Source organism: Coregonus lavaretus, assembly GCF_964263955.1.
Source record: "Coregonus lavaretus genome assembly, chromosome: 1".
Lineage (NCBI taxonomy): Eukaryota > Metazoa > Chordata > Actinopteri > Salmoniformes > Salmonidae > Coregonus > Coregonus lavaretus.
Window position 1 is genome coordinate 2,321,803 of NC_139988.1, and position 21,328 is coordinate 2,343,130.

General features: G+C 33.6%; 1 protein-coding gene across 1 annotated transcript in view; it reads right to left on the reverse strand.

The window, feature by feature from the left end:
• Positions 1-18,883: 18,883 nt before the first annotated feature.
• The window catches only part of LOC311127192 (thrombospondin-2-like), a 43,513-nt gene continuing 41,068 nt past the window's right edge, over positions 18,884-21,328 (reverse strand). Inside the window, exons 22-23 of the mRNA XM_084158981.1 lie at positions 21,227-21,260; positions 18,884-20,809 (exon numbers count right to left, since the gene is read on the reverse strand). Coding sequence (XP_084015107.1) covers positions 20,806-20,809; positions 21,227-21,260 — 38 coding nt within the window. The 3' untranslated portion in view covers positions 18,884-20,805. The remainder of the gene's footprint in view (positions 20,810-21,226; positions 21,261-21,328) is intronic.

The following is a 21,328-nucleotide window of genomic DNA, read 5'->3' on the forward strand; positions in this document are numbered from 1 at the left end:
ACTTTTATTATTTGTAAGTATTATGTGAACAGGGACTTTTATTATCTGTAAGTATTATGTTAACAGGTACTTTTATTGTCTGTAAGTATTATGTTAACAGGTACTTTTATTATCTGTAAGTATTATGTTAACAGGTACTTTTATTTTCTGTAAGTATCATGTTAACAGGTACTTTTATTATCTGTAAGTATTATGTTAACAGGTACTTGTATTATTTATAAGTATTATGTGAACAGAGACTTTAATTATCTGTAAGTATTATGTTAACAGGTACTTTTACTATTTGTAAGTATCATGTTAACATGTACTTTTATTATCAGTAAGTATCATGTTAACAGGTAGTTTTATTATCTGTAAGTATTATGTTAACAGGTACTTTTATTATCTGTAAGTATCATGTAAACAGGTACTTTTATTATCTGTAAGTATCATGTTAACAGGTACTTTTATTATCTGTAAGTCTCATGTTAGCAGGTACTTTTATTATCTGAAAGTATCATGTTAACAGGTAATTTTATTATCTGTAAGTATTATGTTAACAGGTACTTTTATTATCTGTAAGTATCATGTTAACAGGTACTTTTATTATCTGTAAGTATCATGTTAACAGGTACTTTTATTATCTGTAAGTCTCATGTTAGCAGGTACTTTTATTATCTGTAAGTATCATGTTAACAGGTAATTTTATTATCTGTAAGTATTATGTTAACAGGTACTTTTATTATCTGTAAGTATTATGTGAACAGGGACTTTTAATATCTGTAAGTATTATGTTAACAGGTACTTTTGTCATCTGTAAGTATAATGTGAAAAGGTACTTTTATTATCTGTAAGTATTATGTTAACAAGTACTTTTGTTATCTGTAAGTATCATGTTAACAGGTACTTTTATTATCAGTAAGTATCACCTTAACAGGTACTTTTATTATCTGTAAGTATTATGTTAACAAGGTACTTTTATTATCTGTAAGCATTATGCTAACAGGTACTTTTATTATCTGTAAGCATTATGCTAACAGGTACTTTTGTTATCTGTAAGTATCATGTGAACAGGTACTCTTATTATCTGTAAGTATTAGGTGAACAGGGACTTTTATTATCTGTAAGTATTATGTTAACAGGTACTTTTATTATCTGTAAGTATTATGTTAACAGGAACTTTTATTATCTGTAAGTATCATGTTAACAGGGACTTTTACTATCTATAAGTATTATGATAACAGGTACTTTTATTATCTGTAAGTATCATGTTAACATGTACTTTTGTTATCTGTAAGTATCAAGTTAACAGGTAATTGTATTATCTATAAGTATTATGTTAACAGGTACTTTTATTATCTGTAAGTATCATGTTAACAGGTACTTTTGTTATCTGTAAGTATCAAGTTAACAGGTAATTGTATTATCTGTAAGTATTATGTTAACATGTACTTTTATTATCTGTAAGTATCATGTTAACAGGTACTTTTATTATCTGTAAGTATTATGTTAACAGGTACTTTTATTATCTGTAAGTATTATGTTAACAGGTACTTTTATTATCTGTAAGTATTATGTTAACAGGTACTTTTATTATCTGTAAGTATTATGTTAACAGGTACTTTTATTATTTGTAAGTATTATGTGAACAGGGACTTTTATTATCTGTAAGTATTATGTTAACAGGTACTTTTATTGTCTGTAAGTATTATGTTAACAGGTACTTTTATTATCTGTAAGTATTATGTTAACAGGTACTTTTATTTTCTGTAAGTATCATGTTAACAGGTACTTTTATTATCTGTAAGTATTATGTTAACAGGTACTTGTATTATTTATAAGTATTATGTGAACAGAGACTTTAATTATCTGTAAGTATTATGTTAACAGGTACTTTTACTATTTGTAAGTATCATGTTAACATGTACTTTTATTATCAGTAAGTATCATGTTAACAGGTAGTTTTATTATCTGTAAGTATTATGTTAACAGGTACTTTTATTATCTGTAAGTATCATGTTAACAGGTACTTTTATTATCTGTAAGTATCATGTTAACAGGTACTTTTATTATCTGTAAGTCTCATGTTAGCAGGTACTTTTATTATCTGAAAGTATCATGTTAACAGGTAATTTTATTATCTGTAAGTATTATGTTAACAGGTACTTTTATTATCTGTAAGTATCATGTTAACAGGTACTTATATTATCTGTAAGTATCATGTTAACAGGTACTTTTATTATCTGTAAGTCTCATGTTAGCAGGTACTTTTATTATCTGTAAGTATCATGTTAACAGGTAATTTTATTATCTGTAAGTATTATGTTAACAGGTACTTTTATTATCTGTAAGTATTATGTGAACAGGGACTTTTAATATCTGTAAGTATTATGTTAACAGGTACTTTTGTCATCTGTAAGTATAATGTGAAAAGGTACTTTTATTATCAGTAAGTATCACCTTAACAGGTACTTTTATTATCTGTAAGTATTATGTTAACAAGGTACTTTTATTATCTGTAAGCATTATGCTAACAGGTACTTTTATTATCTGTAAGCATTATGCTAACAGGTACTTTTGTTATCTGTAAGTATCATGTGAACAGGTACTCTTATTATCTGTAAGTATTAGGTGAACAGGGACTTTTATTATCTGTAAGTATTATGTTAACAGGTACTTTTATTATCTGTAAGTATTATGTTAACAGGAACTTTTATTATTTGTAAGTATCATGTTAACAGGGACTTTTACTATCTATAAGTATTATGATAACAGGTACTTTTATTATCTGTAAGTATCATGTTAACATGTACTTTTGTTATCTGTAAGTATCAAGTTAACAGGTAATTGTATTATCTATAAGTATTATGTTAACAGGTACTTTTATTATCTGTAAGTATCATGTTAACAGGTACTTTTGTTATCTGTAAGTATCAAGTTAACAGGTAATTGTATTATCTGTAAGTATTATGTTAACATGTACTTTTATTATCTGTAAGTATCATGTTAACAGGTACTTTTATTATCTGTAAGTATTATGTTAACAGGTACTTTTATTATCTGTAAGTATTATGTTAACAGGTACTTTTATTATCTGTAAGTATTATGTTAACAGGTACTTTTATTATCTGTAAGTATTATGTTAACAGGTACTTTTATTATCTGTAAGTATCATGTTAACAGGTATTTTTATTATCTGTAAGTATTATGTTAACAGGTACTTTTATTATCTGTAAGTATCATGTTAACAGGTACTTTTATTATCTGTAAGTATTATGTTAACAGGTACTTTTATTATTTGTAAGTATTATGTGAACAGGGACTTTTATTATCTGTAAGTATTATGTTAACAGGTACTTTTATTGTCTGTAAGTATTATGTTAACAGGTACTTTTATTATCTGTAAGTATTATGTTAACAGGTACTTTTATTTTCTGTAAGTATCATGTTAACAGGTACTTTTATTATCTGTAAGTATTATGTTAACAGGTACTTGTATTATTTATAAGTATTATGTGAACAGAGACTTTAATTATCTGTAAGTATTATGTTAACAGGTACTTTTACTATTTGTAAGTATCATGTTAACATGTACTTTTATTATCAGTAAGTATCATGTTAACAGGTAGTTTTATTATCTGTAAGTATTATGTTAACAGGTACTTTTATTATCTGTAAGTATCATGTAAACAGGTACTTTTATTATCTGTAAGTATCATGTTAACAGGTACTTTTATTATCTGTAAGTCTCATGTTAGCAGGTACTTTTATTATCTGAAAGTATCATGTTAACAGGTAATTTTATTATCTGTAAGTATTATGTTAACAGGTACTTTTATTATCTGTAAGTATCATGTTAACAGGTACTTTTATTATCTGTAAGTATCATGTTAACAGGTACTTTTATTATCTGTAAGTCTCATGTTAGCAGGTACTTTTATTATCTGTAAGTATCATGTTAACAGGTAATTTTATTATCTGTAAGTATTATGTTAACAGGTACTTTTATTATCTGTAAGTATTATGTGAACAGGGACTTTTAATATCTGTAAGTATTATGTTAACAGGTACTTTTGTCATCTGTAAGTATAATGTGAAAAGGTACTTTTATTATCTGTAAGTATTATGTTAACAAGTACTTTTGTTATCTGTAAGTATCATGTTAACAGGTACTTTTATTATCAGTAAGTATCACCTTAACAGGTACTTTTATTATCTGTAAGTATTATGTTAACAAGGTACTTTTATTATCTGTAAGCATTATGCTAACAGGTACTTTTATTATCTGTAAGCATTATGCTAACAGGTACTTTTGTTATCTGTAAGTATCATGTGAACAGGTACTCTTATTATCTGTAAGTATTAGGTGAACAGGGACTTTTATTATCTGTAAGTATTATGTTAACAGGTACTTTTATTATCTGTAAGTATTATGTTAACAGGAACTTTTATTATCTGTAAGTATCATGTTAACAGGGACTTTTACTATCTATAAGTATTATGATAACAGGTACTTTTATTATCTGTAAGTATCATGTTAACATGTACTTTTGTTATCTGTAAGTATCAAGTTAACAGGTAATTGTATTATCTATAAGTATTATGTTAACAGGTACTTTTATTATCTGTAAGTATCATGTTAACAGGTACTTTTGTTATCTGTAAGTATCAAGTTAACAGGTAATTGTATTATCTGTAAGTATTATGTTAACATGTACTTTTATTATCTGTAAGTATCATGTTAACAGGTACTTTTATTATCTGTAAGTATTATGTTAACAGGTACTTTTATTATCTGTAAGTATTATGTTAACAGGTACTTTTATTATCTGTAAGTATTATGTTAACAGGTACTTTTATTATCTGTAAGTATTATGTTAACAGGTACTTTTATTATTTGTAAGTATTATGTGAACAGGGACTTTTATTATCTGTAAGTATTATGTTAACAGGTACTTTTATTGTCTGTAAGTATTATGTTAACAGGTACTTTTATTATCTGTAAGTATTATGTTAACAGGTACTTTTATTTTCTGTAAGTATCATGTTAACAGGTACTTTTATTATCTGTAAGTATTATGTTAACAGGTACTTGTATTATTTATAAGTATTATGTGAACAGAGACTTTAATTATCTGTAAGTATTATGTTAACAGGTACTTTTACTATTTGTAAGTATCATGTTAACATGTACTTTTATTATCAGTAAGTATCATGTTAACAGGTAGTTTTATTATCTGTAAGTATTATGTTAACAGGTACTTTTATTATCTGTAAGTATCATGTTAACAGGTACTTTTATTATCTGTAAGTATCATGTTAACAGGTACTTTTATTATCTGTAAGTCTCATGTTAGCAGGTACTTTTATTATCTGAAAGTATCATGTTAACAGGTAATTTTATTATCTGTAAGTATTATGTTAACAGGTACTTTTATTATCTGTAAGTATCATGTTAACAGGTACTTATATTATCTGTAAGTATCATGTTAACAGGTACTTTTATTATCTGTAAGTCTCATGTTAGCAGGTACTTTTATTATCTGTAAGTATCATGTTAACAGGTAATTTTATTATCTGTAAGTATTATGTTAACAGGTACTTTTATTATCTGTAAGTATTATGTGAACAGGGACTTTTAATATCTGTAAGTATTATGTTAACAGGTACTTTTGTCATCTGTAAGTATAATGTGAAAAGGTACTTTTATTATCAGTAAGTATCACCTTAACAGGTACTTTTATTATCTGTAAGTATTATGTTAACAAGGTACTTTTATTATCTGTAAGCATTATGCTAACAGGTACTTTTATTATCTGTAAGCATTATGCTAACAGGTACTTTTGTTATCTGTAAGTATCATGTGAACAGGTACTCTTATTATCTGTAAGTATTAGGTGAACAGGGACTTTTATTATCTGTAAGTATCATGTTAACAGGTACTTTTATTATCTGTAAGTATTATGTTAACAGGAACTTTTATTATTTGTAAGTATCATGTTAACAGGGACTTTTACTATCTATAAGTATTATGATAACAGGTACTTTTATTATCTGTAAGTATCATGTTAACATGTACTTTTGTTATCTGTAAGTATCAAGTTAACAGGTAATTGTATTATCTATAAGTATTATGTTAACAGGTACTTTTATTATCTGTAAGTATCATGTTAACAGGTACTTTTGTTATCTGTAAGTATCAAGTTAACAGGTAATTGTATTATCTGTAAGTATTATGTTAACATGTACTTTTATTATCTGTAAGTATCATGTTAACAGGTACTTTTATTATCTGTAAGTATTATGTTAACAGGTACTTTTATTATCTGTAAGTATTATGTTAACAGGTACTTTTATTATCTGTAAGTATTATGTTAACAGGTACTTTTATTATCTGTAAGTATTATGTTAACACGTACTTTTATTATCTGAAAGCATTATGTTAACAGGTACTTTTGTTATCTGTAAGTATCATGTGAACAGGTACTTTTATTATCTGTAAGTATTATGTTAACAGGTACTTTTATTATCTGTAAGTATTATGTTAACAGGTACTTTTATTATCTGTAAGTATTATGTTAACAGGTACTTTTAATATCTGTACGTATCATGTTAACAGGTACTTTTATTATCTGTAAGTATTATGTTAACAGGTACTTGTATTATTTGTAAGTATTATGTGAACTGAGACTTTTATTATCTGTAAGTAATATGTTAACAGGTACTTTTACTATTTGTAAGTATCATGTTAACATGTACTTTTATTATCAGTAAGTATCATGTTAACAGGTAGTTTTATTGTCTGTAAGTATTATGTTAACAGGTAGTGTTATTATCTGTAAGTATTATGTTAACAGGTACTTTTATTATCTGTAAGTATCATGTTAACAGGTACTTTTATTATCTGTAAGTATCATGATAACAGGGACTTTTATTATCTGTAAGTCTCATGTTAGCAGGTACTTTTATTATCTGTAAGTATTATGTTAACAGGTACTTTTATTATCTGTAAGTATTATGTGAACAGGGACTTTTATTATCTGTAAGTATTATGTTAACAGGTACTTTTGTTATTTGTAAGTATAATGTGAACAGGTACTTTTATTATCTGTAAGTATTATGTTAACAGGTACTTTTGTTATCTGTAAGTATAATGTGAACAGGTACTTTTATTATCTGTAAGTATTATGTGAACAGGGACTATTAATATCTGTAAGTATTATGTTAACATGTACTTTTATTATCTGTAAGTATTATGTTAACAGGTACTTTTGTTATCTGTAAGTATAATGTGAACAGGTACTTTTATTATCTGTAAGTATTATGTGAACAGGGACTATTAATATCTGTAAGTATTATGTTAACATGTACTTTTATTATCTGTAAGTATTATGTGAACAGGTACTTTTATTATCTGTAAGTATTAGGTGAACAGGGACTTTTATTATCTGTAAGTATTATGTTAACAGGTACTATTATTATCTGTACGTATTATGTTAACAGGTACTTTTATTATCTGTAAGTATTATGTTAACAGGTGCTTTTATTATCTGAAAGCATTATGTTAACAGGTACTTTTGTTATCTGTAAGTATCATGTGAACAGTTACTTTTATTATCTGTAAGTATTATGTGAACAGGGACTTTTATTATCTGTAAGTATTATGTTAGCAGGTACTTTTATTATCTGTAAGTATCATGTTAACAGGTACTTTATTATCTGTAAGTATCATGTTAACAGGGACTTTTATTATCTGTAAGTATCATGTTAACATGTACTTTTATTATCTGTAAGTATCATGTTAACAGTGACTTTTAATATCTGTAAGTATTATGTTAACAGGTTCTTTTATTACCTGTAAGTATCATGTTAACAGGTACTTTTATTATCTGTAAGTATTATGTGAACAGGGACTTTAATTATTTGTAAGTATTATGTGAACATGGACATTTACTATCTGTAAATATCATGTTAACAGGTACTTTTACTATCTGTAAGTATCATGTTAACAGGTACTTTTATTATCTGTAAGTATTATGTTAACAGGTACTTTTATTATCTGTTAGTATCATGTTAACAGGGATTTTATTATCTGTAAGTATTATGTTAACTGGTACTTTTATTATCTTTAAGTATCATGTTAACAGGTACTTTTATTATCTGTAAGTATTAGGTGAACAGCGACTTTTATTATCTGTAAGTATTATGTTAACAGGGACTTTTATTATCTGTAAGTATTATGTTAACAGGTACTTTTATTATCTGTAAGTATCATGTTAACAGGGACTTTTACTATCTGTAAGTATCATGTTAACAGGGACTTTTACTATCTGTAAGTATTATGTTAACAGGTACTTTTATTATCTGTAAGTATCATGTTAACAGGTACTTTTATTATCTGTAAGTATTATGTTAACAGTTACTTTTATTATCTGTAAGTATTATGTTAACAGGAACTTTTATTATCTGTAAGTATCATGTTAACAGGGACTTTTACTATCTATAAGTATTATGATAACAGGTACTTTTATTATCTGTAAGTATCAAGTTAACAGGTAATTGTATTATCTATAAGTATTATGTTAACAGGTACTTTTATTATCTGTAAGTATCATGTTAACAGGTACTTTTGTTATCTGTAAGTATCAAGTTAACAGGTAATTGTATTATCTGTAAGTATTATGTTAACATGTACTTTTATTATCTGTAAGTATCATGTTAACAGGTACTTTTATTATCTGTAAGTATTATGTTAACAGGTACTTTTATTATCTGTAAGTATTATGTTAACAGGTACTTTTATTATCTGTAAGTATTATGTTAACAGGTACTTTTATTATCTGTAAGTATTATGTTAACAGGTACTTTTATTATTTGTAAGTATTATGTGAACAGGGACTTTTATTATCTGTAAGTATTATGTTAACAGGTACTTTTATTGTCTGTAAGTATTATGTTAACAGGTACTTTTATTATCTGTAAGTATTATGTTAACAGGTACTTTTATTTTCTGTAAGTATCATGTTAACAGGTACTTTTATTATCTGTAAGTATTATGTTAACAGGTACTTGTATTATTTATAAGTATTATGTGAACAGAGACTTTAATTATCTGTAAGTATTATGTTAACAGGTACTTTTACTATTTGTAAGTATCATGTTAACATGTACTTTTATTATCAGTAAGTATCATGTTAACAGGTAGTTTTATTATCTGTAAGTATTATGTTAACAGGTACTTTTATTATCTGTAAGTATCATGTTAACAGGTACTTTTATTATCTGTAAGTATCATGTTAACAGGTACTTTTATTATCTGTAAGTCTCATGTTAGCAGGTACTTTTATTATCTGAAAGTATCATGTTAACAGGTAATTTTATTATCTGTAAGTCTTATGTTAACAGGTACTTTTATTATCTGTAAGTATCATGTTAACAGGTACTTTTATTATCTGTAAGTATCATGTTAACAGGTACTTTTATTATCTGTAAGTCTCATGTTAGCAGGTACTTTTATTATCTGTAAGTATCATGTTAACAGGTAATTTTATTATCTGTAAGTATTATGTTAACAGGTACTTTTATTATCTGTAAGTATTATGTGAACAGGGACTTTTAATATCTGTAAGTATTATGTTAACAGGTACTTTTGTCATCTGTAAGTATAATGTGAAAAGGTACTTTTATTATCAGTAAGTATCACCTTAACAGGTACTTTTATTATCTGTAAGTATTATGTTAACAAGGTACTTTTATTATCTGTAAGCATTATGCTAACAGGTACTTTTATTATCTGTAAGCATTATGCTAACAGGTACTTTTGTTATCTGTAAGTATCATGTGAACAGGTACTCTTATTATCTGTAAGTATTAGGTGAACAGGGACTTTTATTATCTGTAAGTATTATGTTAACAGGTACTTTTATTATCTGTAAGTATTATGTTAACAGGAACTTTTATTATCTGTAAGTATCATGTTAACAGGGACTTTTACTATCTATAAGTATTATGATAACAGGTACTTTTATTATCTGTAAGTATTATGTTAACATGTACTTTTATTATCTGTAAGTATCATGTTAACATGTACTTTTATTATCTGTAAGTATTATGTTAACAGGTACTTTTATTATCTGTAAGTATTATGTTAACAGGTACTTTTATTATCTGTAAGTATTATGTTAACAGGTACTTTTATTATCTGTAAGTATTATGTTAACACGTACTTTTATTATCTGAAAGCATTATGTTAACAGGTACTTTTGTTATCTGTAAGTATCATGTGAACAGGTACTTTTATTATCTGTAAGTATTATGTTAACAGGTACTTTTATTATCTGTAAGTATTATGTTAACAGGTACTTTTATTATCTGTAAGTATTATGTTAACAGGTACTTTTAATATCTGTACGTATCATGTTAACAGGTACTTTTATTATCTGTAAGTATTATGTTAACAGGTACTTGTATTATTTGTAAGTATTATGTGAACTGAGACTTTTATTATCTGTAAGTAATATGTTAACAGGTACTTTTACTATTTGTAAGTATCATGATAACATGTACTTTTATTATCAGTAAGTATCATGTTAACAGGTAGTTTTATTGTCTGTAAGTATTATGTTAACAGGTAGTTTTATTATCTGTAAGTATTATGTTAACAGGTACTTTTATTATCTGTAAGTATCATGATAACAGGGACTTTTATTATCTGTAAGTCTCATGTTAGCAGGTACTTTTATTATCTGTAAGTATTATGTTAACAGGTACTTTTATTATCTGTAAGTATTATGTGAACAGGGACTTTTATTATCTGTAAGTATTATGTTAACAGGTACTTTTGTTATTTGTAAGTATAATGTGAACAGGTACTTTTATTATCTGTAAGTATTATGTTAACAGGTACTTTTGTTATCTGTAAGTATAATGTGAACAGGTACTTTTATTATCTGTAAGTATTATGTGAACAGGGACTATTAATATCTGTAAGTATTATGTTAACATGTACTTTTATTATCTGTAAGTATTATGTTAACAGGTACTTTTGTTATCTGTAAGTATAATGTGAACAGGTACTTTTATTATCTGTAAGTATTATGTGAACAGGGACTATTAATATCTGTAAGTATTATGTTAACATGTACTTTTATTATCTGTAAGTATTATGTGAACAGGTACTTTTATTATCTGTAAGTATTAGGTGAACAGGGACTTTTATTATCTGTAAGTATTATGTTAACAGGTACTATTATTATCTGTACGTATTATGTTAACAGGTACTTTTATTATCTGTAAGTATTATGTTAACAGGTGCTTTTATTATCTGAAAGCATTATGTTAACAGGTACTTTTGTTATCTGTAAGTATCATGTGAACAGTTACTTTTATTATCTGTAAGTATTATGTGAACAGGGACTTTTATTATCTGTAAGTATTATGTTAGCAGGTACTTTTATTATCTGTAAGTATCATGTTAACAGGTACTTTATTATCTGTAAGTATCATGTTAACAGGGACTTTTATTATCTGTAAGTATTATGTTAACAGGCACTTTTATTATCTGTAAGTATCATGTTAACATGTACTTTTATTATCTGTAAGTATCATGTTAACAGGGACTTTTAATATCTGTAAGTATTATGTTAACAGGTTCTTTTATTACCTGTAAGTATCATGTTAACAGGTACTTTTATTATCTGTAAGTATTATGTGAACAGGGACTTTAATTATTTGTAAGTATTATGTGAACATGGACATTTACTATCTGTAAATATCATGTTAACAGGTACTTTTACTATCTGTAAGTATCATGTTAACAGGTACTTTTATTATCTGTAAGTATTATGTTAACAGGTACTTTTATTATCTGTTAGTATCATGTTAACAGGGATTTTATTATCTGTAAGTATTATGTTAACTGGTACTTTTATTATCTTTAAGTATCATGTTAACAGGTACTTTTATTATCTGTAAGTATTAGGTGAACAGCGACTTTTATTATCTGTAAGTATTATGTTAACAGGGACTTTTATTATCTGTAAGTATTATGTTAACAGGTACTTTTATTATCTGTAAGTATCATGTTAACAGGGACTTTTACTATCTGTAAGTATCATGTTAACAGGGACTTTTACTATCTGTAAGTATTATGTTAACAGGTACTTTTATTATCTGTAAGTATCATGTTAACAGGTACTTTTATTATCTGTAAGTATTATGTTAACAGTTACTTTTATTATCTGTAAGTATTATGTTAACAGGTACTTTTATTATCTGTAAGCATTATGCTAACAGGTACTTTTGCTTTCTGTAAGTATCATGTGAACAGGTACTTTTATTATCTGTAAGTATTAGGTGAACAGGGACTTTTATTATCTGTAAGTATTATGTTAACAGGTACTTTTATTATCTGTAAGTATTATGTTAACAGGTACTTTTATTATCTGTAAGTATTATGTTAACAGGGACTTTTTACATAAAGTAAATGAAAAAGACCCCAAAGAAGTTCATGACTTCTGGGGAAGCATGCACAGATGGTTGTCTGTCTGGGGAAGCATGTACAGATGGTTGTCTGCCTGGGGAAGCATGCACAGATGGTTTTCTGCCTGGGGAAGCATGCACAGATGGTTGTCTGCCTGGGGAAGCATGCACATATGGTTGTGTGGAGGAGGAGTCATGCACAGATGGTTGTCTGCCCGGGGAAGCATGCACAGATGGTTGTCTGCCTGGGGAAGCATGCACAGATGGTTGTGTACCTGGGGAAGAGAGAGAGGTGGAGAGAGAGAGGTGGAGAGAGAGAGGTGGAGAGAGAAGGAGGTAGAGAGAGGGAGGTGGAGAGAGAAGGAGGTGGAGAGAAAGGGAGGTGGAGAGAGGGAGATGGGAGAGGGAGGTGGAGAGAGGGAGTTGGAGATAGAGAGGTGAAGAGAGAGGTGGAAAGAGATGGAGGTGTGGAGAGGGAGGGGGGGAGAGAGAGGTGAAGAGAGAGGGAGGTGGAGAGAGAGGTGGAGAGAGGGAGTTGGAGAGAAAGAGGTGGAAAGAGGGGGAGGTGGAGAGAGGGAGGTGTGGAGAGGGCGGTGGAGAGAGGGTGGTGGAGAGAGGGAAGTGGAGAGAGAGGGATGAGTGGAGAGGGAGGTGGGGAGAGACAGTTGGAGAGAGAGAGGTAGAGAGAGAGGGAGGTAGAGAGAGAGGGGGGTGGAGAGGGAGGTGGAGAGGGAGAGTGACCCTGGGGATAAGCAGCACACGGCAGTTTAAAACTGATTAGATAATATCAATATGGCACCCTATTCCAGTTCCAGCCTCTCTGTGCGTCCAATATGGCACCCTATTCCTTATATAGTGTCATTTTCATGAGGACCCATAGGACTCTGGTCAAAAGTGGTCCTCTATGTAGGTCCCCCGTGTAGCTCAGTTGGTAGAGCATGGCTTTTGCAACGCCAGGGTTGTGGGTTCGATTCCCACGGGGGGCCAGTATGAAAAAAGAAAATGTATACACTCACTAACTGTAAGTCGCTCTGGGAATCTGTAGCTCAATTGGTAGAGCATGGCGCTGGTAATGCCAGGGTAGTGGGTTTGATCCCCTGGACCACCCATACGTAAAAATATAAAAATATATTATTATAAGAGCGTCTGCTAAATGACAAAAAATGTAAAAAATGCAATAGGGTTCCATTTGGGACACAGGCCAGGGGTCTCTGCTCTCTCTGGCTGCTGTGTCTGTCTCCCAGACCTGGGATTATTTAGACTGACGTTGTGGTGCCAAGGTCCATATCCGTTTACTGTAGCCAACCTAGCCAGACAGGACACACACACATGAAGCTAGTGCTAATAAGAGGGTTACAGTATGCTGGATAGAGCTGCGCCGGAAGAAGATGGCTGCCGTTTTACAGCCCTCTAACCAATTGTACTATTATGTGTGTTTTTCAATTGGTAGAGCATGGCGCTGGTAATGCCAGGGTAGTGGGTTTGATCCCCTGGACCACCCATACGTAAAAATATAAAAATATATTATTATAAGAGCGTCTGCTAAATGACAAAAAATGTAAAAAATGCAATAGGGTTCCATTTGGGACACAGGCCAGGGGTCTCTGCTCTCTCTGGCTGCTGTGTCTGTCTCCCAGACCTGGGATTATTTAGACTGACGTTGTGGTGCCAAGGTCCATATCCGTTTACTGTAGCCAACCTAGCCAGACAGGACACACACACATGAAGCTAGTGCTAATAAGAGGGTTACAGTATGCTGGATAGAGCTGCGCCGGAAGAAGATGGCTGCCGTTTTACAGCCCTCTAACCAATTGTACTATTATGTGTGTTTTTCCGCGTTATTTGTAATTTATTTTGTACATAATGTTTCTGCCATCGTCTCTTATAACCAAAGAGAGCTTCTGGATATCAGGACAGCGATTACTCACCTCGCGTTGGACGAACACTTTTTCTTCAACGAGGCGTTCGCGAAGGATATTCTACAGACTCCCGACAAGGCCCAGATCCCCGTCATTCGCGTGAGGAAGAGACGGAGATATCGTGGACGCAGATCCGGGTGCCTTGTAAGGATCCGACGGCGAACGAGTAAACTGCCTCTCCCATCAATCCTATTAGCCAACGTTCAAGCTTTGGAGAATAAAATGGACGATTTAAGATTACGGTTATCCTACCAACGGGACATTAAAAACTGTAATATCTTATGTTTCACGGAGTCGTGGCTGAACGACGACAATGATAACATTCAGCTAGCAGGCTATACGCTACATCGGCAGGACAGAACGGCAGACTCGGGTAAGACGAGGGGTGGCGGTCTCTGTATATTTGTAAACAACAGCTGGTGCACAAAATCAAATACTAAGGAAGTCTCAAGGTTTTGCTCGCCTGAGGTAGAGTATCTTATGATAAGCTGTAGACCACACTATTTACCAAGAGAGTTTTCATCTATATTTTTCATAGCTGTCTATTTACCACCACAAACCAATGCTGGCATTAAGATTGCACTGAATGAGTTGTACAAGGCCATTAATCAACAGGAAAACACTCATCCAGATGCAGCGCTCCTAGTAGCAGGGGACTTTAATGCAGGGAAACTTAAATCCGTTCTACCTCATTTCTACCAGCATGTTAAATGTGCAACCAGAGGGGAAAAAACTCTAGACCACCTTTACTCCACACACAGAGACGCATACAAAGCTCTCCCTCGCCCTCCATTTGGCAAATCTGACCATAACTCTATCCTCCTGATTCCTGCTTATAAGCAAAAACTGAAGCAGGAAGCACCAGTGATTCGGCTAATAAAAAAGTGGTCAGATGACGCAGATGCTAAGCTACAGGACTGTTTTGCTAGCACAGACTGGAACATGTTCCGGGATTCTTCAGACAGCATTGAGGAGTACACCACATCAGTCACTGGCTTCATCAATAAGTGCATCGATGATGTCGTCCCCACAGTGACCGTACGTACATACCCCAACCAGAAGCCATGGATTACAGGAAACATCCGCACTGAGCTAAAGGGTAGAGCTGCCGCTTTCAAGGAACGGGACTCTAACCCGGACGCTTATAAGAAATCCCGCTATGACCTCCGACGAACCATCAAACAGGCAAAGAGTCAATACAGGTCTAAGATTGAATCATACTACACTGGCTCTGACGCTCGTCGGATGTGGCAGGGCTTGAAAACTATTACAGACTACAAAGGGAAGCACAGCCGCGAGCTGCCCAGTGACACAAGCCTACCAGACGAGCTAAACCACTTCTATGCTCGCTTCGAGGCAAGCAACACTGAAGCATGCATGAGAGCACCAGCTGTTCCGGACGACTATGTGATCACGCTCTCCGTAGCCGATGTGAGTAAGACTTTTAAGCAGGTCAACATTCACAAGGCCGCAGGGCCAGACGGATTACCAGGACGTGTACTCCGAGCATGTGCTGACCAACTGGCAAGTGTCTTCACTGACATTTTCAACATGTCCCTGACTGAGTCTGTAATACCAACATGTTTCAAGCAGACCACCATAGTCCCCGTGCCCAAGAACTCTAAGATAACCTGCCTAAATGACTACCGACCCGTGGCACTGACGTCTGTAGCCATGAAGTGCTTTGAAAGACTGGTCATGGCTCACATCAACAGCATAATCCCAGAAACCCTAGACCCACTCCAATTTGCATACCGCCCCAACAGATCCACAGATGATGCAATCTCTATCGCACTCCACACTGCCCTTTCCCACCTGGACAAGAGGAACACCTACGTGAGAATGCTATTCATTGACTACAGCTCAGCATTCAACACCATAGTGCCCTCAAAGCTCATCACTAAGCTAAGGATCCTGGGACTAAACACCTCCCTCTGCAACTGGATCCTGGACTTCCTGACGGGCCGCCCCCAGGTGGTAAGGGTAGGTAACAACACATCTGCCACACTGATCCTCAACACGGGGGCCCCTCAGGGGTGCGTGCTCAGTCCCCTCCTGTACTCTCTGTTCACCCATGACTGCATGGCCAGGCACGACTCCAACACCATCATTAAGTTTGCCGACGACACAACAGTGGTAGGCCTGATCACCGACAACGATGAGACAGCCTATAGGGAGGAGGTCAGAGATCTGGCCGTGTGGTGCCAGGACAACAACCTCTCCCTCAACGTGACCAAGACAAAGGAGATGATTGTGGACTACAGGAAAAAAAAGAGGACTGAGCACGCCCCCATTCTCATCGACGGGGCTGTAGTGGAACAGGTTGAGAGCTTCAAGTTCCTTGGTGTCCACATCACCAACGAACTATCATGGTCCAAACACACCAAGACAGTCGTGAAGAGGGCACGACAAAGCCTATTCCCCCTCAGGAGACTAAAAAGATTTGGCATGGGTCCTCAGATCCTCAAAAAATTCTACAGCTGCACCATCGAGAGCATCCTGACTGGTTGCATCACCGCCTGGTATGGCAACTGCTTGGCCTCTGACCGCAAGGCACTACAGAGGGTAGTGCGTACGGCCCAGTACATCACAGGGGCAAAGCTCCCTGCCATCCAGGACCTCTATACCAGGCGGTGTCAGAGGAAGGCCCTCAAAATTGTCAAAGACTCCAGTCACCCTAGTCATAGACTGTTCTCTCTGCTACCGCACGGCAAGCGGTACCGGAGTGCCAAGTCTAGGTCCAAAAGACTTCTCAACAGCTTCTACCCCCAAGCCATAAGACTCCTGAACAGCTAATCATGGCTACCCGGACTATTTGCACTGCCCCCCCACCCCATACTTTTTACGCTGCTGCTACTCTGTTAAGTATTTATGCATAGTCACTTTAACTCTACCCACATGTACATATTACCTCAACTACCTCAACTAGCCGGTGCCCCCGCACATTGACTATGCAACGGTACCCCCCTGTATATATAGCCTCCCTACTGTCACTTTATTCTATTGTATATATAGCCTCCCTACTGTCACTTTATTTTTACTTCTGCTCTTTTTTTCTCAACACTTTTTTGTTGTTGTTTTATTCTTACTTTTTTGTTTAAAATAAATGCACTGTTGGTTAAGGGCTGTAAGTAAGCATTTCACTGTAATGTCTGCACCTGTTGTATTCGGCGCATGTGACCAATAAAATTTGATTTGATTTGAAATGGACTTTGCATGAGTAATTTGCTCAAAGGGCTCTAAATTACAACCAGATATGAGAACAGATTTCAAACTGAATGCTTAAGTAAATACTGATTTGGGTGACTTTAAATTGTGCATACTCCAAACCTCTCTATTGTCTTCTATTTCATAGAGTTAGAATGACTTATTCCAATTCTATGTTCTACTGAACTTCTCAGAGTTCTAGTGGTTATACTGAATGACCCACATTAGATCTAGCAGAAAAGCGGTGGTATGCTATCTGTGCCACATGGCTGCATCCTCTAGCATTGCCTCGTGAGCCACCAGGAACGCTCTCTGGGCCCATACCCAGGCTGCGTTGAATGCCACGTGGGCTTATTCAGTGGGCCTCAGCCCTAAGGGCCCAGCCACACAGCCAGACAACCACAAATACAGCTTATTACCTGGGATGGGGCTGGAGAAATGTAACAACTCTCATCAAAAACGTCTAAGCATCAAAGAGCAGACCTTTAATCTTCCAAGCGCCTTCATACCTGCCGTTCCCTTTGTCTCCTCCCCCTTTATGAGTTAACCCTTTAGTGTCCTTGCTCTCTACACACCTTATGGACAGGTGGTACAGAGTGCAGACTCTTCAGTAGGTAAAGACCCCAGACTCTTCCACCCCATCCTTTAGTGTTTTCCTGTGCTGCTACTATGCCACTGAGTGCATGAGTCAGTCATTCTGTTTTTATACTAGCGATGTGTAGCGAAGGCCTGAGCAGCAACGTGACAAGGAAAGCCATCTGAATCCTACTTGCTGCAGTGCATTCCATGGAACATAATTGCTAGTGCAAATCGATGTACATTCATTTTGTGACTGTATAATTCTCTTGTAAATGGTTACGTTGGTTTTCATTAGCGTTGAACTTGACAATGATTTGTGTGTCTGTGTGTGTCTGATCTTGGAGCGAAAACCTCTCAAACATATCTTTGGATTCTCACAGCAAGGTCAGAGAAGGAACCTGTCCCTCAGATATGTTGTTTATTGTCAATGCAATTTCATGGAATGTGAAAGGAGTTAACTAACCTGTTAAAATGTCACATGTACAGTACGTTACATTAGCAACATGTTATTTACCATCCAGCCAGGGTAAAAACCTTTCTATCAACACCGACTGCTACTTTGAGAGCTTTTAACAAGTTCCAAGTTTGTGAAATGCTTTACATAATAGCTTTGAAATGATTGTTTCAATATTTATCTTTGCAGACGCTAGATTCAAATAGAAAGCCTGTAGATTTCATCTTCTCTTGACAACATTTAAAGGATCTGATTTATTAATTTAATCAATCAGTTTAATGTAAAATATAAACATATTTCCATTTTATAACAATCCATAATTGCCATTATCACAATGAAGAAGACATGGTGTACAAACAATTTATTTATGAAATAAGATAATCTCTTTTAAGTGGAACACTTACAAATAATGGTTTTAGAAAATGTAAATCTAACAACAAACGAATACCAGATTTGTTTTTACATGTGTGCATTGCCAAATCCCTCAGAAAATATAACAAAGCTAGTTACTAATAATGAAAAACTAAAATTGACAACAATTAATGCTATGCAGACTGATGACAACTAAAAAGCTATACATTGCAAATATCCTTGATCCATATAATTCAACCAAAAGTTACAAGAAACATTTTTACTTGATTTTTGAATAGATTCTAGAATGGCTTTCATCTGGTTAAACGTTTCACTCATTCAAAACAGAAAGTTCTCTTCTCATGACCATCTGTTTCAACGTTGACACGTGAACAACACATTTACTTTGACATAAAGTCAAGTTTTCATTGTGTCCCATTGAAATGCTCCCTGTCACACCAGGCATACACACTCAAACCTCAGACCATCAGCTGTCAAGGTCAAGGATGCTGTGAACCATTAACATAATAATCACTGTCGCTCTCTCACACATACTACTACTACATCTAACCCCAAACATGACACTCCTACCATTACGTCAATGTAGCACTCTTACATCATGCGCACTACCTCAACACTTAAGGCTATGTTCCAATGTCCATACTAGCATACTACTTAGAATGCATGCACAATATATTGCTTGATTCTGTCTAAGTGGGATGCTAGAGGGGTATTGGAATAGAGCGTCATAACGAACCCAAACTACAACTACTACAACCTCTTCTTGAAACCACTGCATTGTTTTGAGTGACGATAGGGCCTCTCTTGGGAATTTGGTGAACATATCAATCAAGTAATACATGACATAACACTGCATAGTGCACAAACTTTGTGATAGTCTATTTTATCTTGATGTTTGAGACATTTTGATGTTGATATCCAACGATTTTTCTGTTGTACTTCAATTGTGAAATTTCGTCAGTGTAAACAAATAAATAAATTATTTACAATCTCTAACAAACAAAACAAGACATAAACTCACGATAATAATTTACAGAAGAAATTATAGTACAAACTTAGTATAAACATCCCAAAGTACTTTAAAATGCTATAAAACGGTCTCACGGTCAACCTTTTTAGAGTTTGACAAACATTTTAAACGGGCAACTGAAGACCCTTAGTTCAGGATGGCATAAGAAACAATAGAAAATATAACATTGTTTAAGTTCGCAACGTACATCAGTGTGCTTTGATATCAACTAAGAGTTTGGCAGATATTTGGCAGTTAATATTACATTTGATCACATTTTTCACTGCATGGCTGAAGCTGCTGAGGTCAATACAGAGACCTTTAGTTGCTGGGCCACCTAGACGCCTTTACCGTACAGCCTCAAGTTGCTCTCTATTCCAGCACGAATATCAATATTTATTGAGTAACAATCATTTTATATTTACTTTTGTTAATGTAAAGCTGTAGAAAGTTAGGAGAAAAATTGGAGTAAAGCACAAAAGTGGTTGTTCAAAGAATCCCTATAATATGTTGTCAACATCAGTTACTTAGTTTTTTTCATCGCCAAGGCCTTTTTCATTTGTCCACTTGTCATCTGTTTTCACTTCTCAAGGAAATGTCTTTTCACATAAGGCACTCAGGAAAAACTGTAAAGGGCTATGGCTGCCCTTCAATGGAAAGTTAGAGGCAAAAATACTTTGGAGGGGTGAAGCTGAAGCTCCATTTTATTGGTTGAAATGACAAACTAATCAGCAATAGGCTGGTGATCAGGTTATGAGGTTTAGTGTCTTTAGCCATTTGAAGTTTTCACATCCAACGCTGTTCAGTTATCTAGATAAAAAAGGAGAAAAAGTATGATTATTTAGAACAACAAAGCAAAGGAATAACAGCATATCCAGAGTCATTCCGTATGTAGATGAAGTCTAGATACAGTAACAGCTGTATACCTACACAGTATGGTTCTGGGAATGTAGAACACTAAATACAGCAACAGGTGGAGCATTGGGTGTATCATTCAGTAAAGACACACACACACACACACACACACACACACACACACACACACACACACACACACACACACACACACACACACACACACACACACACACACACAATAGTCTAAGCGTCTAAGTCATTGGAACCAGGCAAGGTGTCAAGCAGAAACAAAAGTGTGACTGGTGTTTTCTTTTTTACAAAGCGTGATTTACAGCCGACACAAAACAGAGACCTCTTTAAGATTGTTACCTGATGGACAACACAGTTGGAAACACCAGCTCATCTGAGTATTGGAAAAGATTTAGAAGGTTTTAACAACACTTTTGTTTTTCCCCTTCAGCTGCATTTTGT